This window comes from Chaetodon auriga, chromosome 11, assembly GCF_051107435.1.
Source record: "Chaetodon auriga isolate fChaAug3 chromosome 11, fChaAug3.hap1, whole genome shotgun sequence".
Taxonomy (NCBI): Eukaryota; Metazoa; Chordata; class Actinopteri; order Chaetodontiformes; family Chaetodontidae; genus Chaetodon; species Chaetodon auriga.
The window spans coordinates 25559549-25580961 of NC_135084.1; the positions used below are offsets into that span (position 1 = coordinate 25559549).

A 21413-nucleotide genomic window follows, 5' to 3' on the forward strand; every position below is an offset into this window, starting at 1 on the left:
CATATCCAGAATGTTGTGATTCCATTTTATATACAAAAATTCATATTTCACACTATTCTCACAGAACAGCAACCAACATATGAATCCAAAATAAGAACATCTGATAAAGTCAGTAAAACTAACAGCTGGTGAGGTTAATCCTGTCTACTGCTCCAAAGGTTCCTCTGTTTAAAGGTCAGAAGGTGTCTGCATCATCACATTGTTTGATCTGTGAAATGTAGTGTCTGGCAGCCAAGGATAATTTCTGAAAACAGAGTCGACCATCCATCGCTCTGTACCTTTCCACTCAAAGCTTGAACAGCCCAGTGAAAGATATGAGAAGAAGAAAAGGGAGCATGTGAGAGGAAGACAAGCAGGAAAGAGAGGAGAAACTTTCCATTGTTTTTATATTCTGTTACTCTCATCTGAAATGTTGCCTCAAGGTCTGTAAAATGTCCTCTCTCTTTTCGAAATCCCATTTTATTTTGGCTAAATATTTTCCCAGTGGACAGAAAGCAGGTCAAACCATATCACAGCAAACACCTGCCTGGTTGAACGGGCTAATACAGAATATCTGTTTCAAAATGGTTAAAATAAACTGAGAATAAGAGTCTGCCCTGCTGAACTAAAAGCTTTATTGTGGTTGATGAGGACAACATTGGGCATAGCTGGTCATTATGGAAGCATTTGCCATTTTGTTTTATGACCACTTTAATGTGTATCTTCAATCTTATTCTTTCACAGTGATGAAGTGAGAGAAGATGTTGCAGGTGGGGGAAAAAAGATGGTGGCTGCTAAAGCTGAAGGAGGTAACACTGCTGTCATTAAAATGGAAGTGAGTTTTACAGAATTTGAAGCCAGAAAAGGTACATTTTGGACAATCTGAGCACATCGCATAAAAACAAATAAAACATAATGAAAACTCAAAAAATCCATTACTACTACATAACAGAGAGAACACAAATAACAAACGTAAAGGTGCCCGTAAATGGCCTGAGAAGTACTGGATGTACTGTGTTTCTCTGCAGAAGAAGATATCTCAGTCTACTTGAAGGAGTCAGCAGTCCTACATGTCCTGAGGTCCACTGGGACCAGTTACAGATGATGTAGTTCTTTAGGCTTTGGAAGATTGTGGCCTTCACTGTGCACTGGAGCAGTTTACAGTCGACTGTGAAGCAGTCAGGATGAGAGTCGGCACCTCCTGTTCTCAGGCCATGGTTGGGAGTCAGTTGTTGCTCCAAGTGAAGGAGTTCATGTATCTCAGGGTCTTTTTGGATAAAATGGAGCATTGACAACACTTGTCTGCCACTTTACTACAGACATTTATAGGTGTCCTCATCAGCAGGAATATGGTTGAGTGTGCATCACTGTGGTGAAGAGGGAGCTGAGCTGGGCTTTCAATTTACCAGTTCATCTACATTTGAGCCCTTACCTGTGAGCATGAGCTTTGAATAGTGACCGAAAGAATGAGTCAGTTACAAGAGTCTGAACAGACTTTTCTCCATGGGATGGCTTGGCTCAGCTCCAGAGATAGATGAAGGAACTCAGACATCCAGAGGGAGCTCAGAGTAGAGTTACTGTTCCTTCACGTTGAATGGAGTCAGTTCAGGTATGAGGTGGTTTGGGCAGCTGATCAGGATTCCTCCTGGGCTACATTCAGCTTTTAAGAAGCCCTAGGGTAGACCGAGAACACACTTGAGAGATAAGTGCATCACACTCCCCCAACAAGACCTGGAAAAGGTTAATGGAGAGAGGAATGACTGGAGTAATGGATGGATGGATGAATGGAACAATGGATGGAAGAACAAATGGGTGGGTGGATAAATCGAGGGCTGGTTGGCTTGAAATTCCCCAATCAAATTCCACAAATCTCTGACTGTATGTTGAGATGAAGACAAGCTGTATAACATCTGTGTAGGCCACAGAGTAGAGGCCTCCCAGCACTGTGTAGATAATGGCGACTGCAGCAGAGATCCACATGCACATAGCAAAGGGCAAATCCAGGACCACATTCATGGTTCCTCCTGTAAAACACATTTTTTCAGTGAAATTTTATGACCAGTCTTTCAATATAACCAGTTTACATTCATTGTAGTTAAGTCATATCGACAGTGTAGGAATTAACATCAATGTGTAGATTTGTTGTTCTGAACTGATGAAGTGTAAACACACACTTTCAAATAAATGTCTATGCAATATATGTATATAAAGTGCATTCATATATACTTCACCTAAAGCAATTAGTGTTGCTGCTGAACTGACCACATCAGTAAGAAGTGAAACCACACTCAGTCCAGCTGATAGAACTTTTCCATACTTGATGTGGAAAGGGTCCATCATCGTCACATAGTTCTTCTCTTTCATTGGCGTCGCAAACATCAGTCCAGCTTGATTGAAATAAAGACAGATCACAATTAGGAAAATGGTCAAATGAAGCTGAAAAAGAACACGTCTGGCAACAAGTTGAATTTTTAAATCCATTTCTTTAAAGCCTTTTAACTTGTAAAATCGTAGAAAGTTCTATTCAATTCAGTTCAATTCAATTCAATATACCTTTATTTGTCCCACGAGGGGAAATTCCAGATTACAGCAGCATCAGTAGAGCAGATTAATATAAGAAGTGCATGCAAATTACAAACAACATCAGAATATATACAAAAGAGTGAGAATTTTTAAATAAAAATTAAAATAAAGAAATTGAAAAAAAATGTAAGAAATTGTCGATAGTATTTACAGACTGTTATGTACATGTTTTTATTGCACAGCTTATTGCACAGACTATTGCACTGATTACTTGGAGCAGTTTTTATCGTACAGTCTGACAGCTGCAGGGAGGAATGACCTGCGATACCGCACTTTCACACACTTCGGATGTAGCATCCTGTCACTGATGGAGCTCCTCAGTGCAGTGAGTGTGTGTTGGAGGGGGTGGGAGTCATTGTCTGTCATGGAGGACAGCTTGGCTGTCATCCTCCTCCCCCCCACCTCCTCCACCAGTTCCTGACGGCATCCCAGGACAGAGCTGGCCTTCCTGATGAGTTTGTCCAGCCTCTTCCTGTCAGCTGTAGTGATGCTGCTCCCCCAGCAGACTACACCATAGAAAATGGCAGAGGCCACAACAGAGTCATAGAAGGTCTTCAGGAGTGCCCCACGCACCCCAAAAGACCTCAGCCTCCTGAGCAGATAGAGTCTGCTCTGTCCTTTTTTGTAAAGTGCAGTGGTGTTTTGAGTCCAGTCCAATTTGTTGTTGAGACAAACACCCAGGTACTTATAAGATGTCACCATCTCAATGTCCCTTCCCTGGATGTTCACTGGTGATGGTGAAGAGTATGGGCGCCAAGGAAAGTCCACAACCAGCTCCTTGGTTTTATCCGCATTAATCAGGAGGTGGTTCTGCTGGCACCAGTCCACAAAGTCCTGGATGAGTCCTCTGTATGACCTGTCGTCCCCATCTGTGATGAGGCCGACAATGGCAGAGTCATCAGAGAACTTCTGCAGGTGGCAGGTGGGAGACAGGTGGGAAAAGTCAGCTGTGTAGAGGGTGAAGAGGAACGGTGCCAGCACTGTTGCCTGGGGGGCCCCCACACTGCAGAGGACAGTCCCTGACACACAGCTCCGTGTCCTCACATACTGTGGGCGGTTGGAAAGGTAGTCCACTATCCAGCATGTGAGGTGTTGGTCCACTCCCGAAAGTTCCAGCTTGTGTCTCAGGATGGCTGGCCTGATGGTGTTGAAAGCACTGCTGAGGTCCAGGAAAAGGACCCGAACAGAGCTCCCAGGCGATTCCAGGTGAGATAGAGCTCTATGGAGGAGGAAGATGAGGGCATCGTCCACTCCGATGCCAGGCTGATACGCGAACTGCAGCAGGTCCATGGACGAGCTCACCAGGGGGCACAGGTGGGCAAGGACCAGCCGCTCCAGGGCCTTCATGAGGTGTGATGTTAGGGCCACCGGCCTGTAGCAGCTAGGGTCCTTGGGATGTGGGGTCTTTGGCACAGGTATCACACAGGACATCTTCCAGAGGCGTGGCACCCTTCCCAGTCTCAGGCTCAGGTTAAACAGATGTCCAATCATCCCGCTCAGCTGATCAGAGCAGGATCTGAGGAGCCTGGGACTGAGGCCATCTGGTCCTGCAGCCTTTAACCTCCTGAGCTGATTCCTCACCTGGAGAGGTGTGAGGGACAAGTTGGAGCAGGGGGGCTGAGTGTCTTGTGAAGTGGATGGGGGGCTAGGAGGAGCAGTGGGGGGTGGCGTTGATGGCGGTGAGCTGAATACTGCGGGGGGGGGGGTCAGTGGGGTACTCGGGCAGGGTGCTGGCAGATCAAAAGAGGTCTGCTACAGTGATGGGGGGCAGATGTTTCTTCAAACCTATAAAAGTAGGTGTTCAGCTCATCTGCGCACTTTGGATCCCCAGCCGCCTGGGAGTTTGGCTCCTGGTGACCTGAGATGGTTTTCAGGCCTCTCCAGACTCCCCTGGTGTTGTTGTCCTAAAGCTGTTCCTCCATTCTCTTTCTGTATCTGTCCTTCCCCTCCCTGATACTCCTTCTTAGCTCCCTCTGAACAGTTTTCAGCTCCTCTTTGTTCCCTGACTTGAAGGCCCTCTTCTTCTCCTTTAAGAGAGCCTTAATGTCAGGATTGATCCAGGGTTTGTTGTTGGAGTGACACCGTACAGTCCTGGTGGGTACAGTGTTCTCCACACAGAAGTTTATGTAGTCCGTGATGCTGAGTGTCAGACTGTCAATGTCCTCCTCATGAGAGTCACTGAATATATCCCACACTGTTGTATCAAAGCAGTCCTTCAGAGCCTCTTCAGCCTCATCAGACCACCTATTCACTGTGTGGGACACAGCTGGTTGCCTGTTAACAAGGGACTTGTATACAGGCAGGAAATGAACCAGGTTGTGATCAGCTCTTCCTAGAGGGGGGAGGGGAGATGATTCATTATGATTCGTATTCAATCATTATATATGTCTGTATTTGGGTCTGATCCCTCTTGCGCTACATCACCATGTGTGAATGTGCCATACTTCATCCTCCACAGTACAATTTGACTCCCATGTTTGTTGGTAACATAACAGATATGCAGACAATTTTGTGGGTCAGTATGTGCAGCAATAATAATTTGCTGATGTTTGCTCGACACAGCTAAGTTTCAGATGACTTCTTGTTAAAACATTCCTTCACTTCCACTCGCTTAGGTCACTTTAAAAATTCAAAGTGGATTGTTAGAGGTTAAAATCTGGATCAAAGGTGTGAAGCTTCTTTTTGGTTTTTTTTTTGATATAGCAGCCATATTGAAGCTCTTCAGCCTTTGAGCAACAGCGGCTTATATTCTGCAAATGAGCAGCTTCACTGTTTAAACAGGTGAATTAAATTGGTGAACTGGTGACTTGGAGCACTTCATGTCAGCGTTAATGAGATTTATTTCTTTATTTTTTTAAATTTCTGTCAAGTTATGAGGTAGCTCAGGTCATTATTAATCCTTTCTAATGTGCAGTAATTCATGTTTTTTGAGATTATCAGGCTATATTTTTTTTATTACACATGCAGACATGCAGTATCCTGTCAGATGTAATTTGAAGCTCTTACTGATAATAAAACACGAGCTGTATGCCATCAACATCACGATTGTCCAGGTTAGTCCCATGGAGGGCGTGTACACCATCTCAGCTGTGCCAACAATGAGGCCTCCTCCGACCCACGTAGCTACAGGATGGATGAACACACAGCAAGTCATTGAGTGGACAGACAGCAGATATTTGGACAGAAGACAAAAGCTTGGGTGATAATTCACCATCATTAATAAACTTTCATGAGGACCAGCTCATGATGTCACAATCATACTCTAATGTCAATTTAGAAAGTTCTGTTGTCCAAATTAATACCTCAAAGAAGATTCTTAGTAAAAAAAAAAAAAAAAAAAGTGCTTATTGCATGTTTTGTTGTTGAAATTATCTGTGTGATGTAATACCCAACAGTGGGGCTGAAGAGAGGTCACTGCATCAACTGAGATATTTTTTAGCATTTTGCACACAGTATATCTTCCATATTGGGCTTGTACAAAATTTGCAGTTAACATGCATCGCTTTACAAAGAGTTGCCAAACTGTTGTTGTCTCGGCAATCCCTCTGTTCACCCAGTCGGAGTGAGGTTCCTCTGGTTCCTGCCATGTGTCAACTTATCTTAAGTTTCAGTGCAGCTGTTTTGCATGACATGGCAAACATTTGTTTTTTATGTTTTTCTGCGTCATTAACATTCAGCATTTAGTGAAAACTCCAGTATATCTGTCTTGTACTTGCAGTGCAATTAGAACCAGTGACAGTGGCCACATTTACATGGACACTAATAATGCCATCAAGGCATTACTCCGATTAAGGTGTTCACATGATTTGGCAGTTCTTTGAAATCCTGTTTACATGCTACTTGTTGTTATTTGGCTTTGTGTGGAAGAAGAAGAAGAAGAAGAATCAGGGGGAGACATTCCCCTTTATTGTCACACACACATGCACACAGCACACGGAGGTGAAATTTGACTTCCGCCTTTGACCCATCCTGGTCGTCCTTCCTCCATGGCAGACCAGGAGCGGTGGGCAGCCAGACCGGCGCCCGGGGACCCATCTTCTTCGTCACCATTGGTCAGGTGGTGATCTTCTTGCATGTTTTTGTGGGGGTATATTTTTACGGAGGATACCCCAGGTGAACACGGGGAGAACATGCAAACTCCACACAGAAAGGCCCTCCTCGAGCAGCAGGCACCGAAGCATGGTGGAGGACACACCCAGTGCCCGGGGTGTGTCCTCCACCATGCTTCGGTGCCTGCTGCTGCTGCTGCTTGTTGGTGCCATTAGTTTTAACATCCGTCGGCACCAAGTTATGCTTCCATTATCAGCGAAAAGGGTGAAGACGTTTTTTTCAGTCCCTCACATGACAGTTATGATGCATGTTACTTCCTGTACATGAGCAATGTGCTCAGAGGGAAAGAAATGCGATTAAGGTGTATACATTCCTTCATGATGCGAGTAAAATCACAGAACTCCAGGCGTCTTAATGCGATTAAGCTTAAACTGATTATGAGCTTAATACAGGCATGGGCAAACTACGGCCCGCCGACCACATCACTGAGTTATATTATTATTATACCTCATTCATTTTTGCCTTTTCCCTGCAATGCCCGCATTTCCCCAATAGATGGCGCACTCCAGAGGTGAGGTGTATTACTCTCTACTTCCCATTTTCGCTTTGCCCTTTGAGCCCTTCTGTGAAAATGAGCGGATGAAAGAAAAGACAGTGAGCGCCGAGTGTTTCATAAAGAAAAGAATCCAGGATAAAGTGAAAGAGGAAAACCCCGACCAGGATGTTATTTTCCTTCACTGCATCATTCATCAGGAATCTCTGTGTAAGTCTGTATTGCAACTTAATCATGTCACGAATCCAGTTGTAAAACTTGTTAACTTTATATGAGCAAGGAGACTTCAGCACCGTCAGTTCCTGGAGGAAACTGATTCGAATCATCAGGACTTACTTGACCACTCTTGTGTCTGCTGGTTAAGTTTGGGCAAAGTGTTTCAACGAGTTTGGGAGCTCAAAGAGGAGATTAGTGCATTTTTGAAGTTAATGGGGAAATCCAACAAATTTCCTGAGCTGAGCAACTAGAAGTGGCTTTGTGACTTTGCATTTGCTGTGGACATATTTTCACACATGAATGAGCTGAACGTGAAGCTGCAGGGGTAAGATCAGTTTGTGCACAACATGTACACAAATGTGAGAGCCTTCAAATCCAAGCTGACTTTATTCTCCAGACAAATTTCAAACAAATCTTTTGCTCATTTTCCCACACTAGCCATGCAGAAAGAGGCCACCCGAAATGTGAAGAAATACAGCAAATCACTGGACAACCTGCATGGAGAATTCTCCCATCGGTTCACTGATTTTGAAAAATTGACAAGTCACTTCAGCTGGTGTCTTGCCCCCTGTCACAAGATCCTGAAACAGCACCACAGGAGCTGCAATTGGAACTGATCAATCTTTAGTCGGACTCAGTGCTTTATGCAGAAAAGCATAGAATGAATGTTAAAAAAGATGGAGAATAAGGCAGGGGTGTTGGCTGGACTGCTAACCATCAGGAGCTGAGTGCAGCTCAGTCAAAAAACTTTCGAAACATACTTCTCAATAGATTGTTTCAATGCATTTTTTTCTTACATGTGAGGGGCTACTTATTGTGCGTTCCAACAAGGTAACCACATGCACCAAGTGCTTCACACAGTGATACTGTGATACAGTTTCCTTCGTAGTTTTGTCAGCTGTGACTCCCACCACCAAGCCAATGCCCCGGTTTCCCAGTATGGCCATATCCATTCCAGTGGCTGCACTTTTCTTCTGTTCCCTTTTGGACTTGAAAGAAGCCCAGATGCCGGTCCCGAGGACCAGCAGGTAGAAAAGCACCATGACGATCACTCCTGGGATGTTGACGGCCATGATGGACTAGTGGACTGGCTTCTCCTCTTGCTGATGTCGGACTGACTAAACGACTAACTGGCTGAGTGTTTTCGAAAAGAGCTGTGGAATTCCAGACAGACAGGAAAGAAAAACCTCCTCCACTTTGATGATATGTTGATGCTCTCTGGTGAAAATAGCTGGTTTCAGGTTCAGTGACTTGACAAGCAAAAAGAAACCATCCTGCATTTTGAGCATTTTGTTTATGTTGCCTGATTTATGTTGGCTTTTAAAAATTGAAGCCAGGAGAAACAATATCATTTCAGCTTTAAGGCAAATAAGCTTGATCAGGTATTTTTGATCCTTCCACAACTGTCCCAGTTTTTGGTTGCTCTTTTCCCAACTGCATAAAATTCAGAATAACCATATATTTACAACAGTCAAATACACTGACAAGGTCAGACATGAAACCTTAAATGTACTGTCTTTGTCCTTTTTGGAATTGGGAATGCACATCAATTGGAAATATTTTGAGGTTTTGTACATGAATCCTACAAATTCATCCACACATAACAGTAGCCTACTGGGCTTCTGGAAGCTTTGCTACAATTAACAGACCCGTCAGGGTTTCTTTCAGAAAATTCAAAGAAGTTATACCAACATTTGATACTAATTTTTCATGTTTGATCATCAAGATGGCGCCATATGGCCTCGGTGCTGTACTCTTTAGTACTCACCATTCACACCTTGCACATTCACAGATGAAGAAGTAGAAGAATGGCCAGATATATCCAGAATGTTGTATTTGCATTGTGTATAGACAAATTACAACAGCAACCAACATATGAATACAAACTAAGAAGAAAATATGGTTAAATCGGTAAAACTGACTGTCAGTGAGGTTAATCCTATCTACTGCTCCAAAGGTTGCTCTGCTAAAAGGTCAGAAGCTATTTATCATTACATGACGTCACATTGCTGTATCTGTGAAATGTAGTGGCTAGCATTCAAGGATAATTTTAGAAAATGGAGTCGACCGTCCACCTCTCTGTAACTTTACACCCACAGCTTGGGCAGCCTAGTGAAAGATTTGAGAAGAAGAAGAAGAGGCAGCATGTGAGAGGAAGACGAGCAAGAAAGAGAGGAGAAACTTTCCATTGTTTTGTCTTCTGTTGCTCTCATGCTAAATGTTGCCTCAAGGTCTGTAGAATGTCCTCTCTCTTTTGAAATCTTACTTTATTTTGGATAACTATCTGTTCAATGGAGACAGAAAGCCGGTCAAACCATATCACAGCGAACACCTGTCTGGTTGGACAGGCTCAGACAGAATATCTGTTTCAAAATGGTTAAAATAGACTGAGAATTTGATTCTGCCCTGCCAAACTAAAACCTTTATTGTGGTTGATGAGGACAACATAGGGCATAGTCGGTCATTATGGAAGCATTTGCCATTTCTGTTTTTTCACCACTTTTATATGTTATGTGTCTTTAAAATCTTATGGTCAAATAGTGAGAAAGCAGAGGAGGATGGAGCAGAGGGGAAACAAGACTGTGACCACTAAAGCTGAAAGAGATAACATGGTTTTTAGTAAAATGGAAGTGAGTCTTGCAGAATTTGAAGCCAGAATAGACCTGATTTTGACAAAATGAGCACATAGCTTAAATGCAATGATAAAACAGAAAAAAAAAACCTAAAAAAATGTATCCATACAACAGAGAAAACACAAACAGCGAAGATAAAGGTGCTTCATAAAATCACAAATGCAAAGGCCTGAGAAGTACTGGATGTACTGTGTTTCTCTGCAGAAGAAGGAATCTCAGTCTACTTGAAGGAGTCAGCAGTCCTACATGTCCTGAGGTCCACTGGGACCAGTTACAGATGATGTAGTTCTGTAGGCTTTGGAAGATTGTGACCTTCATTGTGCACTGGAGCAGTTTACAGTCGACTGTGAAGCAGTCAGGATGAGAGTCGGCACCTCCTGTTCTCAGGCCATGGTTGGGAGTCAGTTGTTGCTCCAAGTGAAGGAGTTCATGTATCTCAGGGTCTTTTTGGATAAAATGGAGCATTGATAACACTTGTCTGCCACTTTACCACAGACATTTATAGGTGTCCTCACCAGCAGGAATATGGTTGAGTGTGCATCACTGTGGTGAAGAGGGAGCTGAGCTGGGCTTTCAATTTACCAATTCGTCTACATTTGAGCCCTTACCTGTGGGCACGAGCTTTGAATAGTGACCGAAAGAATGAGTCAGTTACAAGAGTCTGAACAGACTTTTCTCCATGGGATGGCTTGGCTCAGCTCCAGAGATAAATGAAGGAACTCAGACATCCAGAGGGAGCTCAGAGTAGAGCTACTGTTCCTTCATGTTGAAAGGAGTCAGTTGAGGTATGAGGTGGTTTGGGCAGCTGATCAGGATTCCTCCTGGGCTACATTCAGCTTTTAAGAAGCCCTAGGGTAGACCGAGAACACACTTGAGATATAAGTGCATCACACTCCCCCAACAAGACCCAGAAAAAATTTAAGGGAGAGAGGAATGACTGGACTAACTTGCTTGGCCTACTGCCACATCAATGAATGGGTGAATGGATGAATGGAACGGGGGATGGAAGAACAAATGGATGGATGGGTGGGTGGATGGATAAATCGAGGGCTGGTTGGCTTCAGTTGCCTATTCAAATCCCACAAATCTCAAAGTGTACGTCATGATTTCAAAAATGATATGATAATAGGTCAGTCAAAGCCGACAGTTTCACTTTGAGCTTTCTGCTCTCATGATGGGCACAGAAACCTATGGTTTGAATAAAACAATGAATAAATATCAGAGATCACACTTTTAGTTCAAATTCCCCCTTTAGATAATAAGATATGTTATGAATGTCAAGGTTAAAATCTTCTGTTGTTTTCTGATAACACACCATGACAACTAACATAACTAACAATGACTCACAACACACTGAATTGGGAACATATTCTTAACTTTTAATTTGTAATACCGACATTGTCACATTGGTCAAGTGCAGTACTGCAACCAAAAAAACCAATACAAAAAAAGAATTACCTCGCAAAACCACAATGATAAAAACAGGAAACCTGAATGCAAACAAATGTCAAACATTACTTTTACTGTATTGTTGTATTGTGCATTTGTGTTGTATCTTGTGTATTTAGTGTTTTTGAGACCTTTTCAGAACTGAGAATTATTATTGTGCAGGTACAATGAATCACACAATAGAGAAGCCAATCGGAGAGAGAAAAATCTGAATCTGTATGAATGTGCTGTGAGAGCAACTTTGATGAATTAAACATATTATGCATTTATATTATAAACATAATACATTTATGTTCTGGATATAGAAATTTGTGTGTTGAACTTTGAGCTGTGCACTAATATTTACTGGTCTATATTTTATTTGGAGACAACAGATACTACTGTACACACAGGAACACTAACATTTTGTGCTGATCATTGGCTCTGATGCCTCCATCTCAGAGTCGTTTCTGTTCAATGTCTCATTCTCATTCTGTCCTGTGGCAGCATCTGTTGGTGTCAGTGGTTGTGGTGATTGGTGGGCTTTCACTTTGAACACATCCCACTTCTCAGGAAGCATGCCTTTGTTGAAGAGCACAGAAGCCAGGTAGGAGAACGACAAGATGGCAGCAATGGCAGACAGCATGGAGATGGTCTTAACTGGAGAGTACTGGACATAAACCCCATCCTCAAGAGTGCATCCTGGGAAGTGGATGACTGGTGCTATTCCTAGAGATGGCTCTCCACTGAGCAGTCTTAATACAACTCCCACCAGGCAGCCCATAATAGCCCCATAACCATTGGAGATGTTGAAGAAGAGGACACAGGCGAGTTGAGGGAAGACGATTATGTAGGTTGTTTCAGCACCAAGGAACCAGAACAGTATGACGCTGTTCTTCATGCTGGTTAGTGATGTACCAACCAAGCCCACGACCACCACAGAAGCACGGATCACCCACTGACTCTCTCTGTCTGATGCCTGAAGAAGAGATAAGAGAGGAAGAAGAACAGTTCAACAGACTGAGACTATCCTGCTTTCAGATACCTCTCTCTAATCTTCTTCACTCTTCTTCCTACTTTGTTTCTCCACCATGTCACTTTATACCATTGATACTTTCCTGCACTCCATTGCCTTTCTTTCAAAATAAACATCACACCTTCACAATAGCAAACAGTAGTTTGACTAACAAGTACATTCTCTCACCTGAGGTCTCAGGATGCTCTTGTAGATGTTAGCAGTGAAGACAGAAGCTGCAGAAAGCAAAGTAGAGTCAGCTGATGACATCACAGCGGCAGCCACACATCCAATACCAATAATGGAGATGAAGGGTGGGGTGAGGTGCTGCAGGGCGATGGGCAGAACGGAAGCTGCTTCCCCACGTTCATATGGAGATGGAGAACCATAAGTAGTCTGGTTCCAGTCTGAGGCATGGACACATTTGACATGAAGAGGTCAAAATAAAAGAAGTATACAGGATTCAGAATAGAGAAACGACTACGTGTATGTATTTTTGTACGGACTATAAAAAATAGTAAATGCCATATAAATCCTATTACCATAAAAAAAGGACTATTGGCAATTTTCTTATGAGAAAGAAATTGCACCAGATGAAATGGATAATGTGAGCTTATATTAGCATTGACAACAGTAGAGAAAACCAAAGTGGGTGTATGATGTAGAATTGAGAAAGAAGCATCAAGTAAGCATGACAGTGCTTCATTACATGATATGGGATTTAAACAGTCTGAAAGCTGTTGGGACAAAGGACCTGCGGTCGTGTTCTTTCTTACAGACTGGATGCAGCAGTCCATTACTGAAGAAGCTGCTTAAGACTCCCGCTGTCTCATGCAGGGGGTGGAATAGGTTGTCCGTGATCGATGTCAGGTTGGCCAATATCCTCCTCTCACCCACCAGTCTTTTCCTGTCCCTCTCTGAGCTTCCACAACCCCAGCACGCCACTGCATAGAAAACTATGGATGTCTTCTTAGTTGATAAACAGAGGCAAGATGGCAGTGCGTACCTGCAGACTGGCAGGTCCTGCAACAACTCTACGCAAAAAACATCTCGCTAATTTTGTCAATCCATCCAAAAAGAACCTGAACATTAATCTGAAACAATGGGAAAATCCTACTGCAACTCTGCAAAAATCATTCATTGCTTGTTTCTCCCTGACCATATTCTTGCTCTCCGTGCGCTGCTGTTATACTAACACTACCTGGCATGACAGCAAAATACACCTTGCCAGAATTTTTGTGTTTGTTTTGTGTTTTCAATAAACTGCTTGATAATGGCCACGCAAACCACATAGTCACCCGAGGACAACATCAAGCACTCAGATGAACGACATTTTATACTTATTACCAATCACGATGTTAGTCAGGAACATTGAATTGAATCCAGGACCTGACCTGCTTGATAATGAATTGACGTCTCTGCTCAACATGATGGGCCTGCTCCATGCTGTGTCACTGGTGCGGGTGGCAACAGGGATTGCCTCTATGATTGCCCCGCGACTGTCTGCATCGGATGCGGGCCTGCCTGGCCTGCTGCATACTTCAGCAGCCTCAACAAGAGTATTCCCTGGTGCTACACCGTATGCCTGGATCATGCAGACCCTGCCAATGGGGAACGTTCGCGGCTCTACCTAACCTCATCAGGGCACATGGGGCTCCATGGCCGATATGCTGCCACATTTGCAAGGATGGCGTGGCTGTTTTGCGGAGTGGCACAACTTTCTGGGGGCATCGGTGACTCGCATGCCATTGGTGCTGTTACCATCCAATCCCCACTCTGTCTACACCAGGGGCCACTTTCCTTAATTTTATTGGATGACTCAGCTGTTGCTAGGTTGCCACCTGGACTGCAAACTACATTGGTGGCATCGCAGATGAAGCCTGGTGGTGAGTGTGGTCCTGTTGCACCCCCACCAACATTAACTGGGAACAAAAGTTCCATCCCAACCCTGAGACTGAAATCTCTGAACCCAGCGAAACAAAACAAAATGCACTTCTTTTAAACTCGCCAAATTTATCTGGGACTCAAGTTCCAAACCAAAAGGACTTTTATTGGGCCATATTAACATTCATAGCATAGTGAACAAAGCGGAACAAACTGACTTATTGATCGACTCTAATATTGATATATTGGGCATATCAGAAAGCTGGCTGACTCATTCATCACCAACTGCTGCCATCAACATCCCAGGATACAACACGTTTAGAAGAGATAGAGGAATTGGACGAGGGGGAGGACTATTGGTTTATGTGGAAGACTGTTTAAAGTGCACATTAGTTGAATAGCCAGTAGAAATAGATATTGAATGTATGGTCTCAATATAACTCTCTCTTCTTAAATGTCTGTCACTGTGATATGTTTGTACATACAACTTAAAATAATTCTAAAATATCGCTATCTTATAAGGGAAATTATTCTTATGGGTAATTCTTATTAAATCAGATAGGAAAAAACTGAAACAACTAACAGACAAATTCAATCTTACTCAAGTTATACAAGGTCCAACAAGAATAACGAATACATCCAAAACAATGATTGATTTAATATTCACAAATAATTCTGACAGGATAAACAAAACTCTTAATCTTCTATCTGGGCTGTCTGACCATAATTTTACCCTGTGTACAAGAAAAATTAACCAGAAACATCTAACTGGCCCCACAGTTGCCAGCCATCACATAATACCTAAAAGTGAACAACAAAATTTGAAGAATGCGTTGCAACAATATGACTGGTCCACTGTTACAATGAAGAATGAAGTTGAGGATAGCTGTGACACTAAAAGTGTTTTGGAAGTTCTTGATCACTTTACAAAAAAGTGGAACCCAAACCCTGTAAAAAAACAAAAACAAAAAAAACAAAAAAAAAACACTGCCTTGGCTGAAGGATGATATTTGGAAGTTAATGAAAAAGAGAGATAATGCACTAAAAAAATCTCTAAAAACAGGAGTCACTAGTGACCGACATATCTTTACATCACTTAGAAGTAAAGTTGTTAAACAGATTCGTAAAGCTAAAGCAGATTTTTTTATTGAAATGATAGACGGGGCACATGGAAATGGAAAAATGATTTGGGAAAACAGAAACAAGTTAATAGGACAAAACAAGAACAAGAAATCCAATGATGTACAGCTCCAGGTGAATGGTACTCTGACTAACGTCTTGGACATTATTGTCAGTAGCTTCAACAAGTTTATCTGTCAAATAGAACACAAGCTGTACAGATAGGAAACTCACAATCACCTCAGTTGCTAAATTGGGGTTCCATGGGGTTCCATACTGGGTCCAATTCTGTTTAGCCTCTAAGTCATTAATCTACCCAAGGTCTGTCCAAATGTTAAAGCACGACTATATGCTGATGACACAGTACTATATGTACATGCAAAATCAGCAAGCAAGAAGCTGCTGCAACACTGTCTGCGGCTATGGTACCCATATCCCACTGGCTCAAAGAGTCATATCTGCATCTCAACACAAAAAAGACTGTATGCATTTTTTTCTCTCGTCAGCCAGCAGAGGGCGAACAGCCATGTGTATTGGTCAATGGAGAGAGCCTTGAAGTGGTGGAACAATTCAAGTACCTTGATGTTATCTTTGACATGAATCTTACATTTAAGGAATATGTATAAAAAAAAAAAAAAAAAAAAAAAAAAGTCAAATGTCATTAAATTTAACCTGTCAAATTTCAATCATATAAGACCTTTTCTCACTGCTCAGTCAGCCAAAGGTCCCACACAACAGCAAGCATGTTAAAACCCATCATGACAGGAAAGCTCCTCACTTCCATTATTGCAATATTATAAAGAGGCATAACATTCTCAACATGAACAGTTACCAAACCTTCATGGAGGAGGAGGTGTGATGGTGTGGGGATGCATTGCTGGTGAATCTCTTGGTGATTTATTCAAAATTCAAGGTACACTTAACTAGCATGGCTACGCCAGCATTCTGCAGCACCATGTCATCCCATCTGTTTTGTGCTTTGTGGGACCATCATCTGTGTTTTGACAGTACATTGACCCAGAACACTCCTCCAGGTTACGAAAGTCTACCTGTTAAACTACAGAGTGAAGGCAAAGCGACCAAAAAGTGCTCAAGACTGTTGGAAAAGCATTCCAGTTGATAACTGCATGAAGCTTGTGAAGATAATTACAATATTGTGTCAAGCGGGCATGAAAGCAAAAAATGGCTACTCTGAAGAATCAAAAATAGAAAATTGTTGTCTTCATTGTTGATCTACAATGTTGAACATAATAGATATAATCAAAAACCATTGAGTGCCACATTACTTCTACAAATTCTTATTTTTATTTTCAGGTGAGCGTAAACGTGTTTGCAATTCTGCAGATAACCATTAATCTGGCAAGTTTCTTTATTTTGGTTAGAACTGCCAATTATTGATTTGTTGATTATTGGTTTACTGATGTCTCAGAGCAAATTCTTGGCCCTCCTCAAAGAGATCACCAGAGACATCAGAACCACTGATTCAGAGCCTTGCTCAAGGACGCATGACTGGATGGAACGGTGACTGCCATAAAGGCTGCACACAGACCTTCTAGATGGACGGTGGTCCTTGAGCCTAATTCAACTTTTTAACTCATTCATGTGTTGATCAAAACATACACACCATTTTCTCAGTTTATCCCAGTATGTAGAAGCTGTTAATACCTGTGGATGCAGTGGCTGCCCCGAGCAGTATTCCAGGTATCACAAATAACGGTAAGATGAAAGCTGCAATAAAGCATGTGAGCTTGGCTGTTGTTGTGGAAGAAGCCGACAAGGTCCTCTGATGGAGACACTGGTATCCCACAGACCCCAGAGCCTTCAGTATGAAACAGACAGTTAATTCAGTCACAAGCGTGGTGTCCACATCAGGCAAATGTGGCAAAATGTCTGCCTGCTATTATCAGTGAAGCATTCATTCAAATGAAAGGGATCGTCTCTTCAACTTTACAATTCCAGTCATCACATTGTTGATTTGGCCTTGACATTTACAGACATGCTTTTTCAACTGTTTAAATCTTTATGTCATTTATCATCATTTTGAGATAACTATTAAAACCAGACTGAACTGTGTTTGATGTAGGCTGTACTGTTGCTTCCTTACGAAGAATAAGAAGTTATCAATCATGATCCAGGTCTTTTTCAGCTCTGGTTCACCAATCCAGGGAGCGTGTAAGGTGTTGTTCATCAGTGTCTGGCTAATGTCCATGGTGGAAGGACTCATCATAACAAAGGGAACACAGAGCCACTGCAGAGACAAATGAAAAGGTAAATGATGAACACACACACAACTTTAAAAAGCATCCTTTGGAGTTTTTGATATCTTGTGTAAGTTCCTTCAAACAAAAAGCCAAACTCACCAAGCTGACGAATATGAGGACAAGCTGTATAACATCTGTGTAGGCCACAGAGTAGAGGCCTCCCAGCACTGTGTAGATAATGGCGACCGCAGCAGAGATCCACATGCACACAGCAAAGGGCAAATCCAGGACCACACTCATGGTTCCTCCTGTAAAACACATTTTTTCAGTGAAATTTTATGACCAGTCTTTCAATATAACCAGTTTACATTCATTGTAGTTAAGTCATATCGACAGTGTAGGAATTAACATCAATGTGTAGATTTGTTGTTCTGAACTGATGAAGAAAGTGTAAACACACACTTTCGAATAAATGTCTATGCAACATATGTATATAAAGTGCATTCATATATACTTCACCTAAAGCAATTAGTGTTGCTGCTGAACTGACCACATCAATAATAACTGAAGCCAGGCTCAGTCCAGCTGATAGAACTTTTCCATACTTGATATGGAAAGGGTCCATCATCGTCACATAGTTCTTCTCTCTCATTGGCGTCACAAACACCAGTCCAGCTTGATTGAAATAAAGACAGATCACAATTTGGAAAATGGTCAAATGAAGTTGAAAAAGAACACGTCCGGCAACAAGTTGAATTTTTAAATCCATTTCTTTAAAGCCTTTTAACTTGTAAAATCGTAGAAAGTTCTATTCAATCATTATATATGTCTGTATTTGGGTCTGATCCCTCTTGCGCTACATAACCATGTGTGAAAGTGCCATACTTCATCCTCCACAGTACAATTTGACTCCCATGTTTGTTGGTAACATAACAGATATGCCGACAATTTTGTGGGTCAGTATGTGCAGCAATAATAATTTGCTGATGTTTGCTCGACACAGCTAAGTTTCAGATGACTTCTTGTTAAAACATTCCTTCACTTCCACAGGTCACTTTAAAAATTCAAAGTGGATTGTTAGAGGTTAAAATCTGGATCAAAGGTGTGAAGATTCATTTTTTTTTTTTTTGATAAAGCAGCCATATTGGAGCTCTTCAGCCTTTGAGCAACAGCTGCTTATATTCTGCAAATGAGCAGCTTCACTGTTTAAACAGGTGAATTAAATTGGTGAACTGGTGACTTGGAGCACTTCATGTCAACGTTAATGAGATTTATTTATTTTTTATTTTTTTAATCTCTGTCAAGTTATGAGGTAGCTCAGGGCATTATTAATCCTTTCTAATGTGCAGTAATTCATGTTTTTTGAGATTATCAGGCTAAATTTTTTTTATTACACATGCAGACATACAGTATCCTGTCAGATGTAATTTGAAGCTCTTACTGATAATAAAACACGAGCTGTATGCCATCAACATCATGATTATCCAGATTAGTCCCATGGAGGGCGTGTACACCATCTCAGCTGTGCCAACAATGAGGCCTCCTCCGACCCACGTAGCTGCAGGATGGATGAACACACAGCAAGTCATTGAGTGGACAGACAGCAGATATTTGGACAGAAGACAAAAGCTTGGGTGATAATTCACCATCATTAATAAACTTTCATGAGGACCAGCTCATGATGTCACAATCATACTCTAATGTCAGTTTAGAAAGTTCTGTTGTCCAAATTAATACCTCAAAGAAGATTCTTAGTAAAAAAAAAAAAAGTGCTTATGACATGTTTTGTTGTTGAAATTATCTGTGTGATGTAATACCCAACAGTGGGGCTGAAGAGAGGTCACCGCATCAACTGAGATATTTTTTATCATTTTGCACACAGTATATCTTCCATATTGGGCTTGTACAAAATTGTCTCGGCAATCCCTCTGTTCACCCAGTCGGAGTGAGGTTCCTCTGGTTCCTGCCATGTGTCAACTTATCTTAAGTTTCAGTGCAGCTGTTTTGCATGACATGGCAAACATTTGTTTTTTTATGTTTTTCTGTCTCATTAACATTCAGCATTTAGTGAAAACTCCAGTATATCTGTCTTGTACTTGCAGTGCAATTAGAACCAGTGACAGTGGCCACATTTACATGGACACTAATAATGCCATCAAGGCATTACTCCGATTAAGGTGTTCACATGATTTGGCAGTTCTTTGAAATCCTGTTTACATGCTACTTGTTGTTATTTGGCTTTGTGTGGAATTGTTGGTGCCATTAGTTTTAACATCCGTCGGCACCAAGTTATACTTCCGTTATCAGCGAAAAGGGTGAAGACGTTTTTTTTAGTCCTTCACATGACAGTTATGATGCATGTTACTTCCTGTACATGAGCAATGTGCTCAGAGGGAAAGAAATCCGATTAAGGTGTATACATTCCTCAATGATGCGAGTAAAATCACAGAACTCCAGGCGTCTTAATGCGATTAAGCTTAAACTGATTATGAGCTTATTTGCATAATCATAATCGAAGTATGGTATTGACATGGGCTCCACCTTACTCGCATTAAGGCCTTAATTGTATTGTAATCACATTATTAGAGTCCATGCAAATGTAGCCAATTTTTGAGTCATTTACATCATGTCCATGTGAACAAAAATAATTCTCAGGATTTTATCTCACTGTGCAAGAAATCTCAAATAATTATTGTTTGTGAAGTTCTTGTCTTTCTTGAGTTTTTAAACTCTGCTTTGGTACACTAAACAACCACACCTGTAACCTTATTTGCACATTCCTCATAGTAATCAAAACCACTCAATTATCTCAAACATTGACAGCCTTTATTTATTTACTGTTTACTTTATTTACATTTAACTGTGGGTACTGTCTGTGTCAGGCACAGCCCAAAGCTGCCCCAGAAAAAGCATTCTGATGTGGTGCCATGGGGGTTAAAAAACAAACACACAACTGTCTTTTTTAAGGTAAATGAATGAATTGAGATGTAATGTGATTTGATTTAAAGCTAATATTTCATGAGGCTTTTGTGGGCTGTGTGAGGAAGAATTCTGTGCAGTGTTTTCATCCTAATCTTATGACTTCCTAATGATACAATCATGACTATTTGGATTTCCCAGTGATACAGTTTCCTTCTTAGTTTTGTCAGATGCGCTCTCCTCACCGGTCATTGTGAAGACTCCCACCACCGAGCCAATGCCCCGGTTTCCCAGTATGGCCATATCCATTCCAGTGGCTGCACTTTTCTTCTGTTCCCTTTTGGACTTGAAAGAAGCCCAGATGCCGGTCCCGAGGATCAGCAGGTAGAAAAACACCATGACGATCACTCCTGGGATGTTGACGGCCATGATGGACTAGTGGACTGGCTTCTCCTCTTGCTGATGTCTGGCTGACTAAACGACTAACTAGCTGAGTGTTTTTGAAAAGAGCTGTGGAATTCCAGACAGACAGGACAGAAAAAACCTCCTCCACTTTAAAGATACATTGATGCCCTCTGGCGAAAATAGCTGGTTTCAGGTTTATGTTGCCTGATTTATGTTGGCTTTTAAAAATTGAAGCCAGGGGAAACAATATCATTTCAGCTTTAAGGCAAATAAGCTTGATCAGGTATTTTGATCCTTCCACAACTGCCCCAGTCTTTTGTTGCTCTTTTCCCAACTGCATAAAATTCAGAATAACCATATATTTACAACAGTCAAATACACTGACAAGGTCAGACATGAAACCTTAAATGTACTGTCTTTGTCCTTTT

At 41.8% G+C, this 21413-nt stretch overlaps 1 protein-coding gene and 1 pseudogene across 1 annotated transcript; one reads left to right on the top strand and one right to left on the bottom strand.

Annotated features, from left to right (window-relative positions):
- The first annotated feature begins 7167 nt into the window (after window positions 1-7167).
- LOC143328353 (general transcription factor II-I repeat domain-containing protein 2A-like) lies at window positions 7168-7998 on the top strand (annotated as a pseudogene).
- Window positions 7999-11860: 3862 nt separating this feature from the next.
- LOC143328530 (high-affinity choline transporter 1-like) lies at window positions 11861-21009 on the bottom strand. The gene is made up of 8 exons (XM_076743713.1): window positions 20826-21009; window positions 19103-19219; window positions 18181-18336; window positions 17821-17969; window positions 17565-17708; window positions 17126-17279; window positions 12647-12864; window positions 11861-12421 (listed from the first exon to the last, which is right to left on the bottom strand). Exons 1-8 carry the CDS (start codon window positions 21007-21009, stop codon window positions 11861-11863), a joined length of 1683 nt encoding a protein of 560 aa, XP_076599828.1.
- Window positions 21010-21413: the final 404 nt, after the last annotated feature.

Coding starts and splice junctions, on each gene's coding strand:
- LOC143328530 (XM_076743713.1), bottom strand. CDS start 21,009: ATGGCCGTCAACATCCCAGGAGTGATCGTCATGGTGTTTTTCTACCTG. Junction 19,220..20,825: donor GGGAGTCTTCACAATGACCG/GTGAGGAGAGCG, acceptor TCCATCCTGCAG/CTACGTGGGTCGGAGGAGGC. Junction 17,709..17,820: donor TCCTCATATTCGTCAGCTTG/GTGAGTTTGGCT, acceptor TTGTCTCTGCAG/TGGCTCTGTGTTCCCTTTGT.